The sequence below is a fragment of the Ananas comosus genome, linkage group 4, assembly GCF_001540865.1.
Source record: "Ananas comosus cultivar F153 linkage group 4, ASM154086v1, whole genome shotgun sequence".
NCBI lineage: Eukaryota > Viridiplantae > Streptophyta > Magnoliopsida > Poales > Bromeliaceae > Ananas > Ananas comosus.
This window is the reverse complement of record NC_033624.1, coordinates 5,953,193-5,979,366: the sequence shown is the minus strand read 5'-3', so window position 1 is coordinate 5,979,366 and position 26,174 is coordinate 5,953,193. Positions and strand designations below refer to the sequence as shown.

General features: G+C 44.1%; 1 protein-coding gene and 1 long non-coding RNA gene across 7 annotated transcripts; both read left to right on the top strand.

The window, feature by feature from the left end:
• LOC109708808 lies at positions 10,708–11,475 on the top strand. The gene has a single exon (XM_020230644.1). The coding sequence runs from the start codon at positions 10,708–10,710 to the stop codon at positions 11,473–11,475; it is 768 nt and encodes a 255-aa protein (XP_020086233.1).
• On the top strand, positions 14,698–19,593 carry LOC109709704. 6 transcript variants are annotated; one of them, XR_002216198.1, is made up of 5 exons: positions 14,698–14,991; positions 15,078–15,259; positions 17,816–17,955; positions 18,458–18,572; positions 19,268–19,593. It is a non-coding gene; the product is annotated as an uncharacterized LOC109709704 (long non-coding RNA). The 6 variants fall into 6 exon arrangements; XR_002216200.1 differs by having other exon boundaries at positions 18,437–18,572; XR_002216201.1 differs by lacking the exons at positions 18,458–18,572; positions 19,268–19,593 and adding an exon at positions 18,961–19,222.

The following is a 26,174-nucleotide window of genomic DNA, read 5'->3' as shown; positions in this document are numbered from 1 at the left end:
ACGCTCGAACGGCACCGCGGCGCGACGTCGACGACATCCGAACTCCACCCGGCTCCTCCTTGCTCACGATCAGGTCTAGAGAGAGAGAGGAGAAGAAACCATTAAAACCTCTCTCTTAACTCCGCTCCTCAGTATATAGGCTGAGGGGGAAGGGGTGACACAAACGAGGCAGAAAAATTACAGAATTGCCCTCTCACCTACCAAAGTATACCGGTACACGCACATTTGTACCAGTACAAATGGGCAACCTGAGAGCAGCTGCTCGCCAATCGGGTGAAGTGTACCGGTACATCTCCGATACTGTACAGGTACAACAAGCAGAAAATCTGCAATTTCATAGATTCCAATGCTAATTCCTGCTCTCGCGTTCCCGCTAAGTCCGTTTTGCATCTATTTTGCGCCAACGAGACTCGGACTTGTCTCGACACTCTCCAGAGCTGTCGACAAGCCTTAAAAGCTGAACACCAGGGATACTACACCCTTCCCCACTACAAAAAGTTTTGTCCGCGAAACTTTAGTATACCTCAGCTCAAGTATCAAACAAATAGGGATAGAACTCCCTCACCATCGTCTCTGGCTCTCAAGTCGCCTCCCGCTCTTCGTGATCCACTGCACTTTTGCATACGGGATGATCCGATTGCACAATTCTTTCGTCTCCCGAGCAAGAATCCGCAACGGTCGCTCCTCGTATCTCAGATGCTCGCCAATCTCTAGTGGAATGAAGTCGATCACGTGAGAAGGATCGAACACGTATCTCCTCAATGCCGAGACGTGGAAGACATCGTGGATACCGGTCAGTCAGGGAGGTAAAGCAATCCTATAAGCAACTGGTCCAACTCGCTCCAATACCTCAAAAGGGCCAACAAAACGTGAACTGAGCTTTCCACGTACTTTGAATCTGCGAATCCCTCTCGATGGCGAGACTTTAAGAAAAACATGATCTCCAACCTGGAACTCTAAGTCTCGTCTCCTAGTATCGGCGTAGCTACTCTGGCGGCTCTGGGCTGTCAAAAAGTGTCGTCGAACAACTCTCACCTTTTCCTCAACCTCTAGCAAAACCTCAAGCCCAAGCGTCTTCCTTTCACTCACATCACTCCAACACAAAAGGGATCAACATCTGCGTCCATACAACACCTCAAACGGAGCCATCTGGATGCTCACTTGATAGCTGTTGTTGTACGCAAACTCTGCCAGTCTCAAATGTCGATACCACCCTCCTTCAAAGTTCAAGACGCATGCTCTCAGCATGTCCTCTAGAGTCTGAATGGTCCGCTCTGACTGACCATCTGTATGTGGGTGAAACGCTGTGCTGAATTGCAACTGTATACCCAAGGCTGTCTGCAAACTCCTCCAGAAGTGTGATACAAACCTCGGATCCCTATTAGATACGATTGAAATCGGCACGCCATGCAGCCTAACAATCTCATCTAGATATAGCTGCGCAAGTCTCTCTCTGGACGAGGTGGTCTAAACTGGTAGGAAGTGAGTAGACTTAGTCAGTCTATCCACTATCACCCAAATCGCATCATAGCCACCCTGTGCTCTCGGCAATCCCACGACGAAGTCTGTCATGATTTGCTCCCACTTCCACTCGAGCACTGGCAGACTCTGAAGCTTGCCAGCAAGTACTTGATGCTCGGCCTTCACCTGTTGGCAAGTCAAACACTGAGCCACATATCTGCCAATGTCCCTCTTCATTCCATTCCACCAAAACTGTGCTTTTAAATTCTTATACATCTTGGTTCCTCCAGGGTGAACCGTATGAGGTGAATAATGAGCCTCCCTCAAAATGTCCTCTCGGATCCCTGAGTCCACAGGTACACACAGTCGGTCCCTGTACCGTAGTACTCCCGAACTGTCCACAGCAAAACCCTTCCCCTGTCCCCTATGTAGCTGCTATCGAATCCTCGACAAGTACGGATCTCCACTCTGTTTCTCTCGGATCCTATCCAACAGAGTGGGCTGCAAGACCAGAGACATCAGTCTCGCAGTAGATCCAGGGGACGCTATCTCGAGCTTCAACCGCTGTAGCTCCTCGAGTAACGGCCTCTACTAAGTAATCAACAAGCTCAAGCTGCACTGCCTTCCTGCTCAACGCATCTGCCACCATGTTTGCCTTTGCCAGGATGATACTGAATACTAATGTCATAGTCCTTCAGTAACTCCAACGATCAGCGCTGCCTCAGATTCAATTCTTTTTGGGTGAACAGATACTTGAGACTTTTATGATCTGTAAACACCTCGCAGCGCTCGCCATACAAGTAATGCCGTCACAACTTCAAAGCAAAAACTACAGTGGGTACGACAGATCCACGAAGGCAAGCCGTAATCACCGAAAACTAAAGGAGATAAGTAAACAAATATAGATGCTGTGATACGAAACAGAACTATAGTAGCTATAACAGATATGATAAGAAGCAATAAGTAAACTGCTACTGTATAGAAAACAATGCAAGTATGCCTCAATGTAATCAACCAAAAACTGTACCCAATTTGGTGCCTGCCATGTTGGTCCGCAGACCTCAAGCGTTGCCTGTCACTAATCTGTACCAACCTGATTCATCCGCCCCACAGGACGACCCATCCGGATAAGTACACCTCCGGTCGATGGCGAAATCGACCCGGTGTAATGAATACCCCCAAGTGCTGTGACTAAGTCATGCTGGTATGCTCAAAACAAAAATCGGTTGAAGCCGGTGCCTAGGCCAAATCGAGAAATAAGGGCGTACAACGCCGAACCACGATCAACCAGATTGAAACACATGACAAGAGAGTCTATGTGTTGCCTGGACCTAAGGTCCACAGAGATACAAAGTACATATGCAAGCCTGCTCTATATGTCTATTAACGACTAAACACATGCAATCAATAAGGTACGATAACGAACGGTAAACAAGCAACTGACATGTAAAGACTATGATACTGATATGAAAGACAAGAGGAAGGTGAAACGATCTCACCGACTACCAGCTCAAAGCACCCACCTGTCACTATCGCGTTGAAACACTAGGTGCGCACGGAGTCTACCGGATCTTGGACGGCGACGAGGAGCGGCGGCGGCGGCGGCGGAGCAAACCAAGCCCACAGGGAAGAAGCTCGGGCTCAGCGAGTTTCTCCGGCCACGGCGAGGGTCGGGGTGACCGGAGGATAATTGCGAGGTCCCTCCGGGACCGAAGGGGAAGGTCGGGGATGGCGGCCGGCAGCAGGGAGCGCAGCACTACGAGGCTCGGCCGCGCCTGCAACAGCATGGCCGCAAGTTGTTACGGCTGCGCGGTGGCGTTCAGGGCACCTCAGGGCGGCGGCGACCGGCCGGGGTGGTTGCCAAGGCTTTGAGGAAGGCAACGGGAGCGGTCTCAGATGGCTGCAGCGCGAGGATAAGGCTGCACGGTCTGCTCGGCCTGGGCTCGGCCAAGCCGGTTGCAGGATGCAGCGGCGGCAGCGGCGGCGCGTAGAGGCGACGGCGGTCGGCAGGGAGGGACGCCGGGGCTCCGGGATGACGCCGGGGAAGAGCCTGGAGGCGATGCAGCCTCGGGCCTCCTCTCAACCTGAGAGAAGAGAGAGAGAGAAAAAGAGATGTAGAGAGAGGAAGATGGTGGTTGCGACGGCGGCTGGCCGGCCGAGGCTCAATCGGCAACGGCCGGGGGTGTGCGGCTACGAGGTGAGAGGGGGGTAGGGTGGCTAGGGTTAGCTGGGAGCTAGGTTAGGGTTAGGGTTTCAAGTGCAAAACCCTATAATACTATATATATAAAGGCTCTAACTTGCACAAAAGCCCCTCAAAACTCGATAATTTAAACCGAGTCCCTCACAGCGCGGGTAAAACACGAGAACACACCTCCACAAGCAATTTCATGCAAAACAGTACATAAAATGTCACAACTTTTGCAAAATTACCGTTTTGCCATCACCGACCCCTCCTTGAACAACTCACGACATCCGCAGATCCGTTAGTCAGATTTGCGAACGGATCACAACAGTGCGATCAGCACAACGGAGACAACGAACCTACAATTTTGTTTCACCTCGATCAGTCACAGATTCGCGACGAAATCCTTTTTCTCTCCAAAAGGCAAAATGATGCACAAATACATATAAACATGTATTTTCAGATTTTCTCGAAATCTGTGCGTCAAACCCAAAATCCGTGAGCACCATTGGTTCCAAAATAGCTGAACTGTTCGAAACGAGCTATTGGATCGCTATGAACGGAGTCCAATACGCGCCAGAAGCCAACTTCATGCATTGGCCTCTCCGGAAAACCGAGTTACTATTCACTTTAAGTGAAAACTGGAGATCGCATAAAATCTCCGTTCTAACTCGTTTTCTCCCGAAGCTTGACGAGTACTTTTGTAATTAAATTACATACAAAAATATCGTCAATAGAGGTCTAACTATACAGTCAAATTCTCAGTCCTTACATCATTCCTCCCTTAAATAAAGTTTCATCCCCGAAACTTGAATACACCCCACCGAAAATAATTTTGGTTAACACTTTACTAATGTACCAAGCACAGCAATAGTGGCACGACAAGGAAGCTCCTATACTTGAGTACCAACACTCACCTCGGAGGCTACAACCTCCCAAAGAACCGAACTATAACCCGTCAAAGCCAAAACTTAACCATCGGAACCCATCGATGGCACCCGACTCTCCTAGGTCCAAGACCTAACCATTTGCCTAGACCGAAAAGGTCTAGTGCTGCCAGTACCAGTTGAGCCGACAATTTAGCCTGCTCAACACTCATTCGGGTACAAACATTCAACATAAAACCAACGCGTGTCCGTCACTAGGTGAACAGAGTTGCCACTCGCAACATGCGATCAAAACCACCAGTGATGCTCAACATCTGTCTCTACGAGACCCTGTCGCTCTCATCCCCAAGGGACCCTAGCGATCGATGTTCCTACTGGGTCGTTAAATTTGGTATCAGAGCCAATCACCAGCCGGAAATGTGTGGCGAGTCTCGGCTGAGTCAGGGTCTGAAAGACAAGGTGATAGGCTATGCCGGAGTCTGTATGACAAGGTGACCGGCTATGCCAGTGTCTGGATGACAAGGCTAGTGAGATGAGTCTCACATCGCCTGGTGATCTTGGACTGTGTGTGTGATTAGACTGATGAGGACGTCAGGGCCTTAACGGGGGAAGTCTGTCACACCCCAATAATCCCACATTGGATAGAAATGGGATGTGATTGGGTATATAAGAGACTTAGACACTAGTAATAATAACTGGGCTTAAGCATTTTGGGCCGGTGGTTGGGTCCGACGAGTTATTGTTGCTCGTGGGTTGGGTCGTTATAGCTTCACAAACTCCAAATACCGCAGCAACATATTCAGCCTCACACGTTGATAAGGTGACAATTTGCTGTTTTTTAGAACTCCATGTGAAAGCTGTAGAACCCATAAAGAAAACGTACCCCGTAGTGCTCTTTCTTTCATCTTGATCTCCGACCCAATCACTATCTGTATATCCAAATACTTTTAACTCTTTTGATTTTGTATAATAAAATCCATGACCAATGGTACCTTTTATATATCTTAAAATCCGTTTTGTAACTTGCCAGTGCGATTCCATTGGATTTTCCATATATCGGCTGATTAATCCGACTCCATACATAATATCTGATCTACTCACTGTTAAATAGCGAAGACTTCCTACTAGGCTTTTGAATAGAGTAGAATTAACTTTCTTTCCAATATCACTTTTGCTGAGTTTGGTTCCACATGCAATCGGTGTATTAATTTCTTTACTATTTTTCATTTTGAATTTGTTCAAAATATTTTCAGCATATCTCTTTTGAGTGATAAAGATTCCATTTTCATCTTGTTTCACCTCAATACCGAGAAGATATGACATAAGTCCTGAATCTGGCATTTCAAATTCTTTTATCATGATACTTTTAAAATCATTTATCACCTCTTTGCTACATCATGTGATTAGTAGGTCATCCACATACACACATATAATCAAAATATCTCATTTTATATTTTTTATTTTTCTTGAGATATGTCGTATACTCATAAGGACATTTACAAAATCCATTATTTTGAAGATAATTATCAAGGTGAGTATTCCAAACTCTTGGAGCCTATTTTAAGCCATACAAAGCTTTGTTCAAACAGTAAACTTTATCTTCCGCACTTTTTATTTTGTAGTCAGGAGGTTGTTCAACATAAACTTCTTCCTCAAGAAAACCATTTAAAAACGCCGATTTTACATCCATTTGATGTACCTGCCAACCATGATAAGTAGCTATTGCAAGAATAAGTCGTACTGTATCAAGTCGCGCTACTGGTGCAAATACTTCTTCATAGTCTACACCTTTTACTTGTTTATATCCCTTTGCGACTAGTCGTGCCTTATATTGTATTATTTGTCCATTAGCACTGTGCTTGATCTTATATATCCACCTTACACCAATAGCTTGATGTCCTATAGAAAGTGAAGTTAGTTCCCACGTCTTATTTTTCTTTATTGATTTAATTTCTTCATTCATTGCAGTGCGCCAAACATCCTTTTGTAAAACCTCTTCAACAGTTAATGGTTCTTCGTTAAGATGTAAACAAAGTAAATTCTCACTATCAATCACATCCGTTTCATTATATATATCTTCAAGTTTTCTTAATCTGACTGGACTTGATGAATTTGAAGGAGTGGATGATGAAGGACCAGGTAATGCTAATGCTGGAGTCATTGGTGATGGAGTGTCATTATCAGTTGGCACATTGTCGATTTCTTCAATTTCCTGATTTATTAATGTCACGCCCTAAACGCGCCTATTTGGTCGGTTTGGGTATGCCGAACAGGCGCCGAACGGACAGAGTCTCTCCTATCCGCCCAAGGCTCAACAACGATCATGTACATCTAATTGCCCAGGAATAACATCATCGATATACGTGATACAAAGCTAGTAAACATACAAGCGAGCAAGAGAGAATCTAACTATTGCAATTAACATTTAACATTTACTTGTTTCCTCCAATGCAAATACTTTGATTTACAACTTGCATCAAAAAGATACATAGGTTTTACATCATTGATCTCATAATACATCTATGTCCATAAGCAACCTCACCAAATACATAAGTCTTTCAAAATGAAACTCTCAAAATGGTGCCGACACTAATGCAATAGGAGGTAGCTAGCTAACTAGGGCGCTACGCCCTTACCGTGGTCCTCAACCTGTCCGCCTGTACTCGATCCTGCAAAAAAATGGGATGAGAACTAATAAATAGTTCCCAGTGGGTTCGGCTACCGACACCGCCGATTTTCCCACTAGGGGTAAATAAATACTTCAGGCTCTTATGATCTGTATATATCTCGCAGTGCTCAAATTAGCTGAATATGCGACAACGCCGGTGGTTAGAATTGTTAACTACTGCCTTGGAGGAGTTTTGGGCGCCCAAATTAGCTGAGGGAGCTTCTTTGGGTGGTCCAAATTAAAAAGGGAGTTTGAGGGTTAGCAGCTTGCTAGCTGATTAAGTTGGAGGAGCTCGAAATCGAGATAAGAATTAAAATATTTTTCAATTAAAGTGCTGAAATTTTAAATAGCATAATAAACCTACAGACCATGTTATTGTGTATTAGTATTAAGAACTGTGTAAAGAAAAGGTTGTGCATGATTTAGCTTATTGAGTAGGAATGATCAGGTATTAAACCTATGGTAAGCTATATGCAATATAGTTGATATATAAATTGTGGATTAAGTTAGAGTGGAACCTATGGCAAAATTTACAATGTTAAGTATTAGAGTTGATGTTTACTGCCCTTAAGGGAGTAATTATGAATTGTTTTGACTTAAGAATCTTAAACTGCCATAGGGAGTTTAATAACAGACTATATGTATAAAGATATTGACACTATACATATATATATTTATACACAAGCAAATTGGAATAGAAATGCAAATTTGTAAAATATGTGAATGTGACTTAAGTTTAATCTCTTTTATTTCTTTATAAATGAAAGTTAAACATGTTCGGAAGTCTAAATTGACATCCCGACAGGTTGGTGGCGTACTAATTACGGTATAAGCCGTTCTAGCTTTATTTACACTGAGTCGCAAGAGCTCGTTGTTGATACAGTTCGAGACGTTGATTCCAGTTTGTGGCATCTCTACAGGTGGGGGGTGCTATCCGAAATCATTGAATCACTCTTTATGTCTATGTTACCTCATGAGCATATCTGTATATGAATAAATTAATATTCATACATTATAGGGTTAATGGTATTAAGTGTTTATGAAATGAATAATTGAGCATATCTCATTGTTAAGAACATGTGAACCATAAAGTGTGGACATAGAACCCTATGAATGTGTGAATTTTACTGTGGACTATGACATAGTAAACCTGGTGACATTATGACTAGAAACATTGATTAGCGTCGACATTGAAATTATAAAACTAGCATAAAGAGCTAGTTAGAGTTAAAGTGTGGCATTGTCTTTCAATGGATCTTCTAAAGGAGGATCAGATCATACTCACATTAGTTTTATGTTCAAGGAAGGTCGCTCCTCCTTGAACGATGAGCTCCGGAGTAGTCATCTCAACTGGATCAGGAGCTAGCGCCTCCCCCAGTAGACAGTCCTATCGGGATGTAGCTTGCGTCTCCCCGATACTTGGAATTTCGTCGGTGAGTTATTGTTAACCAAAGGGTTAACCAGTTTAATTGGATAATAATTATGAACAACATGCATGCATCAATTTTAGTTATTATCTACAGTTTCTTTCAGCTTTGTACAGGCATTGTAGTAGTTACATGTTATCGTTGGTTACTATCTATTCTCTTTTCTTGTCTACATATGCCTGAATAGACCTAGTGGGTGAGTCGGCGAGGTCGGCGGCCGAACCCACTGGGAACTTTTAGTAGTTCTCACACCACTAACCATACAGGTCCTAGCGCGAGCGGTGTGGCCGAGGATTGCGGCAAGAGCCCAGCATCTTAGCTAGTGGACACCAGTGCATAGTGGTATACCCATTTTGGTTCATGTTGAATATAATGATGAATAGAAAGACATATAAATATTTGTATAAATGAATCTGTAAATGATGTAAATAACGAAATGTTTCAGTTGTTCGGTTTTCATAGTTTAGTTTTAAAGTTTTAAAATTATAGTGAATGCATGATTAATTAAGCTCAGTTTCACTTATTCTTGCTGCTTGCCCTCGTGCAAGCTATGTATATTGAAATGTCATCCTGGGAATTATTTATTTCTTTATACATGTACTTATTGTTGTTGAGCCTTGGGCGGACAGAGGAGGTTCTGTCCGTTCGGCGTCTGTGTACGGACCGGATCGACCAAATTGGTGATAGCGGGGCATGACAGATAAAGTGGTATCAGAGCAAGTGATAAATGAAAGTTTAGGATGACCTAGGGGAGTTAGGAATGGAAACATAAGGACTAGGAACGTGAGTGGCGTGAATCTAATGATAGCGAAAGCCAAATAAATTGGGCTAGTTGTTAGTAAGTCTCTAATGTTAATTAGGGGCTGATCCAAGTGATATTTGTACACAACTTAAGGATTTATGTTGGTGGCTAACAACATAAAGCCAAAGGTTTAGTATAAGTACGCTTGATTGCTTTCTCCTGATTGGTTTTGTTTTATTAACGTGAATGTTGTGTTTCAGGAGAAATGCCACCGCGACGTGCGACGAGATCCACTCCGGCATCACCTTCTGAGGTGCCAGAGCAGTCTGGATCTAGCGAGGTTTGGGAGTTACGTGCTCAGGTGAGTGCGTTGGTTGGGGCTATGCGGAGACAGGAGGAGCATATGAAGAGGCTGCAGGATTTAGTGTCGCGACAGGCGACAACAGCAACACCTGGGAGTCAGGATGTACCTACACCTGTGGCGCCGGCGACAGTCCCCCCTGCTCCAGCGACTGTTCCTCCTGTGGTTTCTGGGCTTTCTATTGCAGATGCGGCCGCAGTAGAGGCCGAACATGAGTGATCACTGGCAGTATTGACGGCGTTTATGCGGTTTAATCCGCCTATGTTTGATGGAAAAGAAGCAGATCCGTGGGTAGTGGAGACATGGCTTACATCAATGGAAGCACTGTTTGAGGATATCTATACCCTGAAAAAGGACAAGGTTTATTTGGCGGCACATTGTTTTGAGAAGGATGCACAGATTTGGTGGCAAAAGGCTAAGAAAAATCGAGCTCCAAACCTGCCACCGATTACCTGGGATGAGTTCCGAGAGCTATTGTTTATGAAGTACTCCCCTGATAGTGATAAAAGAAAAATAAAAGAAGATTTCCGCAAACTAAGATAGGGGAACCGTTCGGTGTGAGAGTACGAACGGGAGTTTACTCATTTGGTGAACTGCGTACCAGGCATGGTTCATAGTGACCGAGATCGAGCAGAGTGCTTTGAGCGGGGGTTGAGCCCTGAAATATTTAGAGTAATACATGCTTTTAAACTGAAGACTTTTGAAGAGGTTCTGGACCGAGCTCTATGGGTGGAGCGTGGAAACGCAATTGCACGGGATGAACGCAAAACATTTGAAAGGAAAAAAGAATGAGAGAAAGGAAAGAAGAGGACTACTAGTGGTGCCGGGGGACAGTCGAGCTCCAAACGGCCCCCTCGGTATCCACGAGCTCAGTCGAGATATCAGGGACCCCCGAGATGTGTGATTTGTGGCGGAAGTCATCGACCGACTGTTTGTCCACAGCGTGAGGGAAAGTATTTTAAGTGTGGTCAGCTGGGACATGATCCGCGAGTGCCCCAGAGGAGCATCATCTGCCCAGTCTACAGCTTCTATTCAGTCACCTTCGAGGCAGCGTGCGGGTCTCCCACTCGCCATGTCAGCTGGACGTTCTTTTCCGCCGCGTCAGTCCGAGACACCTCGACCTGCACCGAGTGGTCGTGTATTTGCAGCCCAGGCAGAGGAGCCGACCGTGGTTGATGATGTCGTGGCAGGTATTGTTTTAATTTATGGCACTAGATCTCGTGCATTATTTGATACAGGCGCATCGCATTCATTCATCAGTAGCTCATTTGCTAAGACGCATGATATTGAGATTTCGGATAGTGCGGATGCCTGGTGGGTGTATGCCCCTGAGCACACATTTAGTGTCCACGAGGTGTGTGCGGCGTGTCCAGTACAGGTTGGTGATTGGATTATGCCTGCAGATTTGCTAGTACCAAGCCGTATGAAAGCCTTTGATGTGATCCTCGGAATGGATTGGCTTACAAAGTACTATGCCACGATTGATTGCGAAAGTAAAGTAATTACTTTTCGTGAACCCGGGCAAAAAGAAGTTGTGTATTGGGCGTGTAAGAGTTCGCTCTTTGCGTTGACAGTATCGACGTCGAGTGCGAGAAAGTTGATTAGTAGAGGATGTGTAGCCTATTTGGCAACAGTGGTGGAGGCTCAGAAGGAACTTCCAGTACTTGGAGATATTCCAGTAGTTCGAGAGATTCCTGACGTATTTCCTGCGGAGTTACCGGGATTGCCACCAGACCGGGAGATTTAGTTCGTTATTACTTAGTTCTCGGGACGGCGCCAATTTCGAAGGCTCCATACCGAATGGCACCTGCTGAGTTGAAGGAGTTAAAAGCTCAGTTGCAGGATTTGATGGATAAAGGCTTTGTGAAGCCTAGTGTGTCACCGTGGGGAGCTCCAGTGTTATTTGTAAAGGAGAAAGACGGAACGCTTCGGCTTTGCGTTGATTATCGCGAGCTGAATAAGATCACAATTAAGAACAAATATCCGTTGCCACGAATTGATGACTTATTTGATCAGTTTCCAATCAGGTTACCACCAATTGAAGATCAAACCAGAGGATGTGCATAAGATAGCGTTTCGTACTCGTTATGGTCACTATGAGTTCACAGTGATCCCGTTTGGGCTTACCAATGCCCCTGCCGCATTCATGGATCTAATGAATAGGATCTTTAAGCCGCTGTTAGATCAGTGTGTCGTAGTACTTACAGACGACATCTTGATCTTTTCTTGAAGCAATGAGGAACATGAGGAGCACTTAAGAACAGTGATGCAAATTCTGCCGGAGAAACAGTTGTATGCCAAACTAAAGAAATGTGATTTCTGGCTGAGAGAGGTAGCGTTTTTGGGGCACGTAATTTCTGAGGGTGGTGTATCTGTTGACCCGAAGAAAGTGGAGGCAATTAAAGATTGGCCTCGCCCGACGACTGTTGCGGAGATCCGCAGTTTTCTTGGACTTGCGGGGTATTATCGGCGGTTCATGGAGGGATTCGCGAAGATTACTACTCCACTAACGCGCCTTACACACAAAGGAACTAAGTATGTTTGGAGCGAAGAATGTGATTGTAGCTTTCGGGAGTTGAAAGAAAGGTTGATTTCGACTCCTATTCTCGCCTTGCCGATTACGGAAAAGAGTTTTGTGGTTTATAGTGACGCTTCCTACAGTGGACTTGGGTGTGTACTTTTGTAGGGTGGTCGAGTTATCGCTTATGCATCTCGCCAGTTGAAGAATTATGAAAAGAATTATCCTATCCATGATTTGGAATTAGCGGCGGTGATCTTCGCATTGAAGTTGTGGAGACACTATCTTTATGGCGAGCACTGCGAGATATATACAGATCATAAGGGCCTGAAGTATTTATTTACCCAAAAAGAGTTGAATATGCGACAACGCCGGTGGTTAGAATTGTTAAAGGATTATGATGTTACAATTCTATACCACCCTGGGAAAGCTAATGTCGTAGCGGATGCATTGAGTAGGAAGTGAGTTGAGAACTTGGCTACGGCGATCACACTTCAATCGTCATTGCAGAATGAAATGCGGCGGTTTGATTTTGAGGTAGTAGCTCCAGAGGTGCCAGCTATTCTTGCCGCTCTAGTTGTTCAACCGACCTTGTTGGAACAGATTAAAGACCGACAATCTTTAGATCCGTATTTCCAAAAGGTGCGGTGTGAGATTGAGAGCGGGCGTGGTGATGATTTTGTAGTAGGGTCAGACGGAGCACTTCGGTTTCGAAACCGTTTGTGCGTGCCCAAAGACGAGGAAGTTCAGAGGGCTATACTACAGGAGGCTCATCAGTCACCTTATAGTATCCATCCAGGTGGCACTAAGATGTACAAGGATCTCAACGTGCATTATTGGTGGCCTGGGATGAAGAAAGATATTGGACAGTTTGTGGCGCAGTGTTTGACCTGTCAGCAAGTTAAAGCCGAACGTCGATTCCCAGCGGAAAAGTTGCAGAGCTTACCTATTCCTGTCTGGAAGTGGGAGAACATTGCAATGGATTTTATAGTTGGATTACCTCGCTCACAGGCTGGACATGATACTATATGGGTGATTGTTGATCGACTGACAAAATTGGCACATTTCTTACCGATTCATACTACTTGGTCGGAGGACAAGTTAGCACAGGTGTACCTCGACGAGATTGTGAGATTACACGGAGTCCCGACGTCGATTGTATCTGATCGAGACCCGCGATTTACATCTCACTTTTGGAGGAGTTTGCAGGATGCTCTTGGCACACGGCTCGATTTTAGCACAGCATTCCATCCTCAGACTGATGGATAGTCTGAGAGGACGATTCAGATTTTGGAGGATATGCTACGAGCGTGTGTACTTGACTTTAGGGGTGGTTGGCATGATTTCTTAGCGATGGTCGAGTTCGCCTATAATAATAGTTATCAGGAAAGTATCGCTATGGCACCGTTTGAAGCCCTCTACGGGAGGAAATGTCGATCCCCTATTCATTGGAGTGAGGTAGGAGAACGGATTGTGCTTGGTCCTGATGTGCTCCTCCAAGAAGCGGAAGAAAAGGTACGCCTAGTCCACCAAAGATTGTTGACGGCACAGTCACGGCAACAAAGTTACACAAATAAGCGCCGAAAGAATTTGGAATTTGCGGTTGGCGATCGGGTATTCTTGAAGGTGTCGCCGATGCGCGGGATAAAGAGATTTGGTGTTCGAGGAAAGCTTAGTCCTCGATACATTGGACCCTACGAGATTTTGGAGCGTGTTGGAGCGGTAGCTTATAGATTGGCTTCGCCGCCGAAATTCGAGGGAATACACAATGTATTTCATGTTTCAAACCTTCGCAAATATGTACATCATCCCGGACATGTTCTGGAGTACGAACCAGTGGACTTGCAGGAAAATATGACCTATGAAGAATATCCGGTATGCATTCTAGATCGAGATATGCAAGAATTGCGAAATCGCACTATTCCTTATGTGAAAGTGCAATGGAGCAATCACTTGAGGTGAGAGGCCACGTGGGAATTGGAAGAAGCTATGCGCAAGTCTTATCCTCATCTATTTGATCAGGAGAACTAAGGTACAAATTTAGTTTCGAGGACGAAACTATTTAAGGAGGGGAGATTGTAATATGTCGAAAATTTTGACTACGGGCTAATTGGGATCAAATTGATCACAATAATGCAAAAATTGAGAATTAATTGCTTCCAAATTAAATTGGCAACTTATAGAGGCGTATTAGTATAAATTGGAAGTGATTAGTAATATTCCAAGCAAGGTGGAAGAGAAAAAGGGGTTGATTTTGATGCTGCTGCCAGGAAATTCTGCAAGTGCAGAATTGTGTTGTGTACCTCAGTGAGGTACAGGTGTGTACCTCAGTGAGGTACCAGGCCACTAAATTGCAGCAGGGACTGAAGTGCAATTTTGTTGAAAGAGAGGGTCAAGCAGAAAATTTCCAATCTTATCACTTATATTTAGCTGGGTGGTGCATGTGTGCCCATGTGATTAGACCTAACTGTTTTCCCTGATCCTTATCTTTATTCCCTTCCTTATCTTTCTAAAAACCTAGGTGAGTTGATGGTGTAGAAGTGGCAGCTTGAGGGCTAATGTTGTGAGGCTTGTTTGAGCTTAAGGACCAGCTGAGAAAGAGCTGGAACTCGAGGAAAAATTTCTGTAGAAGCTGAAGTAAAGAGAGGAGTATGAAACTGCTAGTTGTTGGAACTCCTTGTTGATCCGAGCTGAAGGGATGGCACTTGAGCGCTTAATTTCTTGCGGCTAGAGCATCTAATTAAGGTAAACTGGGCTCATGTTTGATTAGAATCCAACTAATTGCCATAAAGATAAGTTACAAACTAGAGGTTTGTTGCTGAGATGGGCAGATTAAGCTGGATTCGAGTTGTTGGAACTGCCAAAGTGAAGACCCAATTGTGAAGTAGCTGCAGCCTCGAGAATTCCTGGGCGCCGAGATTGGATTGGTGATTTGTGGCCGAATTAAGGAAAAACGGGGTGGAGATTTCTGAGATGATAAGCTGAAGAAAAATCTATTAGAGCCTTAATTTAGGTAAGGTGGATAATTGTTTCTTGCTGTGAGTGAATTGAATTACTATAAGGAAATTATAAATGCTAAGATTATCTGTAAGGAAGTGAATTCTCGAAACTCGAGGATTAGACTTCGATTAGAATCGACTAGTTGTCGAGTGCGTAAGCTTCGGAAAGTCCGAAGGTGATTATAATGCATAAAGTGCATTAAAGAAGGGTCCGCGGGAGCACCAGTGCGAAATCTGCACTGGAGCAGAATTGCTCTCGGGGACCGGTCCCTGGCAGGGAAGGACCGGTCGCATCGGGTTGGGCTGCGGAGGTCTCTGATGAGACCGGTCCCTGGCAGGCAAGGACCGGTTCCCGAACGTCAGCCCAGCGAGAATAGCCGAAATTTGGCTAAGTCCCGAGAATCCAACTTTCGGGAACCGGTCTCTCGGACAAGGACCGGTCTCCCGGGGACCGGTCTCTCAGGCAAGGACCAGTTCCCGAACGCGAAAACCCCTCTGCTCGAAATGGCAGCCTTCGGGGACCGGTCTCCCCGAGTTAGGACCGGTCCCTCACTGCGAAAATGGCCCAGGGAGGGCTGTTTCAGGAAAGGAAAAGTTGAGGGGGCTATCTGCAAAATGGCCTATATGAGGGCTTAGGGACCCCTTTCTCCTTCTCAGTTGCTCTCTCTCTCCCTTTCACACTCTTTCCCTCTCTCTCTCTAGGAGAGAAAAGAAGGAGAAGAAGGAGTGGAAGAAGATGAAGGAAAAGAAGAGAAAGGGGAAGGAGAAGACTAAGAAGAAGAAGAATATTGTCTTCTTCTCTCTCCCTCAAGCTTGGAGTCTTGAAGAGATGTAAGCTCTAACCCCTTTAATGGTGTTTTCTAGGGTTTGGGGGTTTTATGGTTTAGAGATGGTTCGAATAGAACCTAATGGAACTAGGGAGAAGGTTCGAGCTCGAAATCGAAACTCGCACCGCGGATTTCTCCATTATTGAGTCCTAGGGCTCAGAATTGGGATTTTGGCAAATCTAGGGTTTTGATCTAATCTAATAGGTCGCAAACCTAATTGCTAGGTCCCGGAACACGTCGGCGAAGTCGGTTTCTCGATCCGACGAGCGGGTGCGGAGAAATCGCCGAATCGGGTACTTGAGGGCTCGCTTCGCCCCGAGGAGTTAGGACGACGTGCAAGAACCGCAGCGCCGAGTTTTCTACCGTCACGGCATCGCCAAGAGGTGGGTGGTGTCCATCCCGAAGCAATCGGGTTCCCTTCTATGTCTTAGTACATGTCGATTCTTGCATCTTATATTATTGCATTATAGGATGATTGTGCATTGCCTTTCCTTATAGTTTCCTTGATGATATCGTAGCATGTATTGGATACTTGATATAGTGGATCGATAAGGATTGGGTCGAGACTTGTGAATCCTATAGTGCAGAAAAAGAGATGAGCTCAATGGTTGGTCTAATGATAAACAAAGAACGAGTGGCATCTAGTCGATAGTAAACCATGGACGAGTGGCAATCTAGTTGATAGTGTATAAGAAAACAAGTGATGCATGTTAAACTTGGTGTATATGACGCCTATGGACTATATGATGATTGTAACCCTAGAGGATAGGGTATTCTCGAGACGAGGATTGGATCATGCTCACGGTCTGTTTTTAAATCTTGTGATGGAAGCCCCACACAAGTAGTGCGCTCCGGAGTTGGTCACGTGGGATTGCCTATTTTGGGTCCCAAGGGATTGCCTATTTTGGGGCCGGGAAGACGGTCTCGGTTCGTAGTGCGAGTTGACCCTCCCTACCTTCGAGATGGCTAGTGAGCAGTAGGCTCCTTCAGGGAAGCCACGAGATTAAGAAACAAGTAAATGAGATTGATGAACGAGTAAATAGCTTTACCTTTGGACATGATAATGGGTTAGTTGTTTATCTATTTCATTGTACATGCATTCATATAATTATGATTGGGCATAGTAGCGTAGCTTTACTTCTGTCATTTACCGCTTTCCTTATCTATCTATCTATCGATTATCTACTTTTGCCCGCTTGGACCTAGTGGGGAGATCGGCGGAGTCGGCGGCCGAACCCACTGGGAACTATGGAAGATAGTTCTCACCCCACTTTTTACAGGCTCGAGTTCGGGCGCCCCCGGTGAGCGTGATGATCGTGGTAAGGGCCCGACGCTCTAGTCGCATTAGCTACCTCCCTTTTTGCATTAGCTGTCACCCTTTTTGTATTTGAGAGTAGACGTTGTATAGGGTGAGGTTGAGTGCTTGTATTTATATTTTGGAAGAATGTAAAAGATGTAATTAAATGTATTAAGTCAAATGAATGCAATAGATAGCATCTTCTCTCTTTATGTACTTGTATATTTTCATACTTGTATCTTGCTCTCGTCTTGTTAGCACTGATGGTGCATCTTGATCGTGTATGTATGAATTGATCCCTGGGTAAATTCTTATACATGATCTGTTGGTTAGCCTTGGGCGGACAGGGGAGGTCCTGTCCGTTCGGCGTCTGTTTGACGCGCCCGGGCCGGACCAAATTGGTAGTGGTCCCGGGGCGTGACATTATCCCTTTTAAATGATGTTAGGGGCTATGTAACTACTGCCTTGGAGGAGTTTTGGGCGCCCAAATTAGCTGAGGGAGCTTCTTTGGGTGGTCCAAATTAAAAAGGGAGTTTGAGGGTTAGCAGCTTGCTAGCTGATTAAGTTGGAGGAGCTCGAAATCGAGGTAAGAATTAAAATATTTTTCAATTAAAGTGCTGAAATTTTAAATAGCATAATAAACCTACAGAACATGTTATTGTGTATTAGTATTAAGAACGGTGTAAAGAAAAGGTTGTGCATGATTTAGCTTATTGAGTAGGAATGATCAGGTATTAAACCTATGGTAAGTTATATGCAATATAGTTGATATATAAATTGTGGATTAAGTTAGAGTGGAACCTATGGCAAAATTTACAATGTTAAGTATTAGAGTTGATGTTTACTGCCCTTAAGGGAGTAATTATGAATTGTTTTGACTTAAGAATCTTAAACTGCCATAGGGAGTTTAATAACAGACTATATGTATAAAGATATTGACACTATACATATATATATTTATACACAAGCAAATTGGAATAGAAATGCAAATTTGTAAAATATGTGAATGTGACTTAAGTTTAATCTCTTTTATTTCTTTATAAATGAAAGTTAAACATGTTCAGAAGTCAAAATTGACATTACGACAGGTCGGTGGCGCACTAATTACGGTATAAGCCATTCTAGCTTTATTTACACTGAGTCGCGAGAGCTCGTTGTTGATACAGTTCGAGACGTTGATTCCAATTTGTGGCATCTCTACAGGTGGGGGGTGCTATCCGAAATCATTGAATCACTCTTTATGTCTATATTACCTTCATGAGCATATCTGTATATGAATAAATTAATATTCATACATTATAGGGTTAATGGCATTAAGTGTTTATGAAATGAATAATTGAGCATATCTCATTGTTAAGAACATGTGAACCATAAAGTGTGGACATAGAACCCTATGAATGTGTGAATTTTACTGTGGACTATGACATAGTAAACCTGGTGACATTATGACTAGAAATATTGATTAGCGTCGACATTGAAATTATAAAACTAGCATAAACAGCTAGTTAGAGTTAAAGTGTGGCATTGTCTTTCAATGGATCCTCTAAAGGAGGATCAGATCATACTCACATCAGTTTTATGTTCAAGGAAGGTCGCTCCTCCTTGAACGATGAGCTCCAGAGTAGTCATCTCAACTGGATCAGGAGCTAGCATCTCCCCCAGTAGACAGTCCCGTCGGGATGTAGCTTGCGTCTCCCCGATATTTGGGATTTCGTCGGTGAGTTATTGTTAACCAAAGGGTTAACCAGTTTAATTGGGTAATAATTATGAACAGCATGCATGCATCAATTTTAGTTATTATCTACAGTTTCTTTTAGCTTTGTACAGGCATTTCAGTAATTACTTGTTATAGTTGGTTACTATCTATTCTCTTTTCTTGTCTACATATGCCTGAATAGACCTAGTGGGTGAGTCGGCGAGGTCGGCGGCCGAACCCACTGGGAACTTTTAGTAGTTCTCATACCACTAACCATGCAGGTACTAGCGCGAGCGGTGTGGCCGAGAATCGCGGCAAGAGCCCAGCATCTTAGCTAGTGGACACCAGTGCATAGTGGTATACCCATTTTGGTTCATGTTGAATATAATGATGAATAGAAAGACATATAAATATTTGTATAAATGAATCTGTAAATGATGTAAATAACGAAATGTTTCAGTTGTTCGGTTTTCACAGTTTAGTTTTAAAGTTTTAAAATTATAGTGAATGCATGATTAATTAAGCTCAGTTTCACTTATTCTTGCTGCTTGCCCTTGTGCAAGCCATTTATATTGAAATGTCATCCTGGGAATTATTTATTTCTTTATACATGTACTTGTTGTTGTTGAGCCTTGGGCGGACAGGGAAAATACTGTCCGTTCGGCTTCTGTGTACGGGCCGGATTGACCAAATTGGCGATGGCGGGGCGTGACATGAACCCATGACCAGCAAGCATAAGTTTTTTTTAGGTTGCTCCCTCTAACCATGCAAGCTATGCAAACAAGTTATAATAGTTACAAAAAGATAATTAATATCATTGATGCATCTTGTTGAATGTAATGATTGGAGAGTTGATTTGTTGACCACCGGTAATTATTAACTAATGGGTAGTTGATAGTTTTAAATTTGAAAAGTTGTGTCTTTTAAAATCTAAAAAGGTGTGTCTCTTTTATATTGGGACACCTTATATTTGAAAGGATGTGTCATTTCTTTTTAGAAGCCTTTTCAAGCCTATAAATAGTGAATGGAGAATGATATTTTTTTAAAAACAAGTTGATATTTAAACATTAAAGAAAAGAGAAACATGGAGAATAAAGTGATTGTAAGAGTGTCCTACAAAAATCTACTTCAAAAATACTGTCAGAAGATGAAGATGTTGCTGCCACAATATCGCACTTATCAAGAAGGACCTACTCACGTTCTAGAATTTTATTCGTTTGTCGAATTTGAAAATTCCACTTATATGGGTGATGTAAAAAAATCAAAGAAGGAAGCGGAACAAGATGTGGCACATTTTGCTTTTATGAGTGCCACAGGTATGGTTTCTCTTGATCAAAGGAATATTTATTTAGAGAAACTTGCAAAAAATTTGAAAAAAGAAAATATGGCATTGAATTTGGAGAATAAATCCCTGGAGAACGCAATCAACGAACAAGCCTCCAAAATTAGGAGTTTGATTTCAGACAAGATAGTCTTACAGGAAAAACTCCAAGATTATGAAGACCTAATCGAAGAAGACGTCGATAGTTTTGCATAAACAAGCTTAAGGGGGAATGTTAGTTTATAAGCTTGTTTATTTGTTTAATTTTATTTGTTTTGTTGAAAACTTGTGTATCCTATGAAAGGGTGTGTCCTTTTGTAAGGTTATGTCTTTTGGCTTAGGGTCATGTCCTTTAGTTAAAGGTTGTCTTTTTCGTGAAGAGTTGCATCATTTCATGCTCTATAAATAGAGGGCATGTAATTGTTGTGTAGAGTTGTGAAGTGTGGATCAAATTGCATTATTCAGTTGTAGTGTATTGAAGTGTAGTTATACTAATAAAGTTTGTTATTCTAGTGTTAAATACTTTTTGTAGTTCATTTATATATTAGCCCACCAATAGATATATGTATCAATTTGTGCTGAGGTTATTTCGTAGATGGTTATTATGATCTATTTGATCATGTGCATTGATTATAGCCTGTAGTGTTTTTTTTTTTTTTTGACAATGTTACCTTGATCCTGGAAGGGGTAGCTCATGTCGAGTGCCAACCCGAAGATAGGCGGCTTGATTTAGTATTACTATTGTCGCGTCAGCGACCTACCGGACATACTAGGGATCAGATTTGAGGCTAGCATGGGCTTGACTGGTCCTTGATTTGAACTAGTTTATAGGCAAATTAGTGGTCGTTTTCTTTCTTCAGCATGTACTTATTCAGTTTACTTTCAGCTGTTAGTACTATATTTATATCTCTGGTAGACATAGTAGGAAGGTCGTTGTCGTTGATAAAGGTACCCACTAAGGACTACTAGTTTTTAGTAGTTCTCACACCCTCTATTGTTGAACCTTTTCTTGCAGAGACCTCTACTCCTGTCACTACTATATCTGATCGAGATAAGGAGATCGCTAGCTAGGTAACTCTCTTACAGAGTTTGTGATTGATATAGTTCCTGGAACTGCACCAATCTTGAAGGTACCTTATAGGATGGCACCGGCGGAGCTGAGAGAGCTAAATGCGCAGCTTCAGGATTTGATGGATAAGGAGTATGTGAGACCAAGCGTGTCGTCTTGGGGAGCGCGAGTGTTGTTTGTGAAGAAGAAAGATGGTTCGCTCAGGTTGTGTGTAAATTACTGGGAGCTAAATAAGGTGACAATCAAGAATAAGTATCATTTGCCGCGCATTGATGATCTGTTTGATCAGCTGTAAGGATCTTATATCTTCTCGAAGATTGACCTCCAGTCAGGTTACCACCAGTTGAGGGTGAGGGCCGAGGGTGTTCCCAAGACGGCTTTTCGGACTCGGTACGGGCATTATGAGTTTACGGTCATGCCTTTTGGATTGACAAATGCCCCTGCCGCATTTATGGATTTGATGAACAGGGTGTTCAAGCCATTCTTGGATAGATTTGTGATAGTCTTCATCGACGATATTTTGATATACTCCCGGAGTGATGCCGAGCATGAGGAGCACTTGAGGACTGTGCTACAACTTCTGCGAGAGAAGAAGTTGTATGCCAAGTTGAAGAAGTGCAAGTTCTGGTTACGGGAGGTTTCTTTCTTAGGCCACGTGATTTCTGCAGAGGGAGTAGCAGTGGACCCGAAGAAAATCGATGCTATTCGGGATTGGCCCAGACCGACGACAGTGACAGAGGTAAGGAGTTTCTTTGGACTTGCTGGTTATTACCATCGGTTTGTGGAAGGCTTTGCGAAGCGTTCCACACCACTCACTCGACTGACTCGTAAAGGAATTAAATTTATTTGGAGTGAGAACTGTCAGAGGAGCTTTGATGAGTTGAGACAGAGGTTGACATCTGCTTCTATCCTTGCCCTTCCTGTGATGGGGGAAGGATTTGTGATTTACAGTGATGCATCACACAGTAGTTTGGGCTGTGTGTTGATGCAGCATGGTAGGGTAATTTCTTATGCTTCACGGCAGTTAAAGGATTACGAGAAGAATTATCCTACGCATGACTTGGAGCTTGCCGCGGTAGTCTTTGCTTTAAAGTTGTGGCGGCACTACTTGTATGGCGAGCACTATGAGGTTTTCACCGATCATAAAAGTCTCAAGTATCTGTTCACCCAGAGGGAGTTGAACCTGAGGCAACGCCGGTGGTTGGAGTTACTGAAGGACTATAACATTAGTATTCAATATCATCCCAGCAAGGCGAATGTGGTGGCAGATGCGTTGAGCAGGAAGGCAGTGCAGAGCTTGAGCATGTTGATCACTCAGCAGAGGCCGTTACTTGAGGAGCTACAGCGGTTGAGGCTCGAAATTGTATCCCCTGGGTCTACTGCAAGACTGATGTCTTTGGTCTTGCAGCCCACTCTGTTGGATAGGATCCGAGAGAAACAGGGTGGAGATTCGCACTTATCGAGGATTCGAGAGCAGCTTGAGAGGGGACAGGCCGAGGGCTTTGTTGTGGACAGCTCGGGAGTACTGCGGTACATGGACCGACTATGTGTACCCATGGATTTAGAGATCCGAGAGGACATTTTGAGAGAGGCTCACTGTTCACCTTATACGGTTCACCCCGATGAAACCAAGATGTATAAGGATTTAAAGGCCCAATTTTGGTGGAATGGAATGAAGAGAGACATTGGCAGATTTGTGGCTCAGTGTCTGACTTGTCAACAGGTAAAGGCCGAGCATCAGGTACCTGCTGGCAAGCTTCAGAGTCTGCCAGTGCCCGAGTTAAAATGGGAGCAGATCATGATGGACTTTGTCGTGGGGTTGCCTAGAGCCCAGGGTTGTTTCGATGTTATTTGGGTGATAATGGGCAGACTGACTAAGTCTGCTCACTTCTTACCAGTTCAGACCACCTGGTCCAGGGAGAGGCTCGCTCAGCTATATCTGGATAAGATAGTGAGGTTGCATGGCGTGCCCACTTTGATAGTATCAGATCGAGACCCGAGGTTTGTCTCGCACTTTTGGAGGAGTCTTCAGACGGCCTTGGGTACTCAGTTGCAGTTCAGCACAGCGTTTCACCCACAGACAGATGGTTAGTCAGAGCGGACCATTCAGACTCTTGAGGACATGTTGAGGGCCTGTGTCCTGGACTTTGGAGGAGGGTGGTATCGATATTTGAGACTTGCTGAGTTTGCGTACAACAACAGCTATCAAGCGAGCATCCAGATGGCTCCGTTTGAGACGTTGTATAGAAGCAGGTGTCGATCCCCTTTGTTTTGGAGCGATGTGGGTGAGAGGAAAACGCTTGGGCCTGAGATTCTGATTGAGGCTGAGAAAAAGGTGAAGGTGGTGCGACGGCACATTTTAGCAGCCAAGAGTCGGCAGAGGAGCTATGCTGATACCCGAAGACGAGACTTGGAGTTCCAGGTTGGAGATCATGTGTTTCTTAAAGTCTCATCGTCCAGAGGGATTCACCGATTTGGAGTACGTGGAAAGCTCAGTCCACGTTTTGTATGCCCTTTTGAGGTATTGGAGAGAGTCGGGCCAGTTGCTTACAGGATTGCTTTACCTCCACGACTAGCCGGCATTCACGATGTTTTTCACATCTCGGCCTTGAGGAGATATGTGTTCGACCCCTCCTACATGATTGACTTCACTCTGCTCGAGATTGGCGAGGACCTGAGATACGAGGAGCGACAGGTGCGGATTCTCGCTCGTGAGTCGAGGAAATTGTGCAACCGGATCATACCCTTTGTAAAGATGCAGTGGAGTAATCACGAGGAGCGAAAGGCGACTTGGGAGCCGGAGACGGTGATGAGAGAGTCCTACCCCAACCTTTTCGTGATAGGCTTGACCCGAGTTCGATTAATTAAGCCGGGTTGCCATCATCGTGATAGGTATGACCTAAGTCCGGTTTCTTTAACCAGGTCGCCGTCTTCGTGATAGGCTTGACCCGAGTCTAGTTTATTAAACCGGGTCGCCGTCTTCGTGATAGGCTTGACCCGAGTTCGATTTATTAAATTGGGCCGCCGTCTTTGTGATAGGCTTAACAGGATTCCGATTTATTTGGCTGAGTTGCCGTCTTCGTGATAGGTTTGACACGAGTCTGGTTTATTTAACCGGGTTGCCGTCTTCGTGATAGGCTTGACCCTGGTTCGATTCATTTAGCCGAGTCGCTGTTTTCATAATAGGCTTGACCTTGGTTTGATTCTGTTAAACCAAATCGACTATATTAATATTTGGTTTTAACTGAACCCAATATAATTATCAATTCAATTTGAATTTAATGAAAAAGGTGAAGTTGAGCTTAAGTCAAACCTGCTTGGATACAAGCTCTAATTGAGCCAACCCAAGTTGACGTCGGTTTACGCCGGTGATGGATCAAAAATAAATTAAAGACCAAGTTGGTGAACCAAGTCTAAAATGGTGAACCAAACTCATAACGGTAAACCAAGCCCAAGTGTTAAACCGCATATATAGCATTGAACTGAACTCGCAACAATGAACAAAACCCAATACGATGAATTGAATCAACACGTAAGCTGGTTCAACTCAAATCGAACTGAGACTCAAGAGATTTGAACCAAACCAAATAATGAACCGGTTTGACCTGAACCGAACTACAAGTTAGTTTAACTCAAACCGAACCACATGAGGATCTAGCAGAGACAAACCTCAAACTAGTTCAAATTGAACTGAACCACAAAGGGTTCTAAGTCAAACCGAACCAAAGCATATCTCGAGTTCAACTCAAATAGGAGAACAGGAGGTTTGAGTCGAGCCAAGTCGAACCAATTACAACTCTTCAGCCTAAACCGAACAATAAAGGATTCGACTTGAACCGAAGTGGTGTAGTGTTTCTGAGCTTTGGATAGGACTGGCTTCAATATTAGTGACTGGTCGACACATCTGGAGAGTGTCGGACTGAGTCGGAGTCGTTTCTGTACGAATTAGATGCAGAAATGAACTCGGCGCACTCAATTAAGCAAAACTGGAGTTTTGCCAGATTCGGGCGCCAAGAACACGGTTTAGGTCGCCCAGAACTGAGTGCTAAATTGAACTGAAACTGGAAGCCAATTTGGATCCTGTGTTCCAGGCGCCCAGAAGTGGGTCCGAAAATTTTACATCGTGAATATCGTTTTTGTTGATACGTGGCTGGTGGTAGGTGAGGTCTGCCGGAGCCGTTTACAGGCGCAGCACACCGCGAGCGGAGAGTCCGAGGAGGAAGATTTGTGCAGCCTGAAGGTTTCGGGAGGCCCAGAATTGGGTTTCGGGCGCCCAGAAATGCCCGTTTCTGCAAGGACACCAGGTTAGCAGCTATTGGACCCGGGGCTTATTTTATCCTTCCCGCACCCTATAAATAGGGGGAGCTTGACCCCAGTAAAACCTTTTCGTCCAATCTTCATAGTGAACCCTTAAATTGCATTTCCAACCTCAAAACTACTCAAATTGCTTCAAGATCCATAACTCCAAGCTTGATAGGTGCTGATTCTGCAGTTCTTCAACGACGATCTCCAGTGTTTTGGCTCGTACGCGATGTAGGAAGGTCGGATCACGGTGAAACTTGGTTTTCTGGATTCTAGACTTCCTGAGGAATCCATGAAGTCCTGAATTGTAGAATTTGGTGAAGGTTAGCTCAGTCGAACCCATGTTTTCCTCTGCTACTGTTGCTTTGGACAGAATTGCAAGTTTTTGAGCTTTTCTTGGGGTGAACTTTGGAAGCA

What these genes read in the sequence shown, in the direction of transcription:
- LOC109708808 (XM_020230644.1), top strand. Translation starts at nt 10,708, where the DNA reads ATGATCCGCGAGTGCCCCAGAGGAGCATCATCTGCCCAGTCTACAGCT.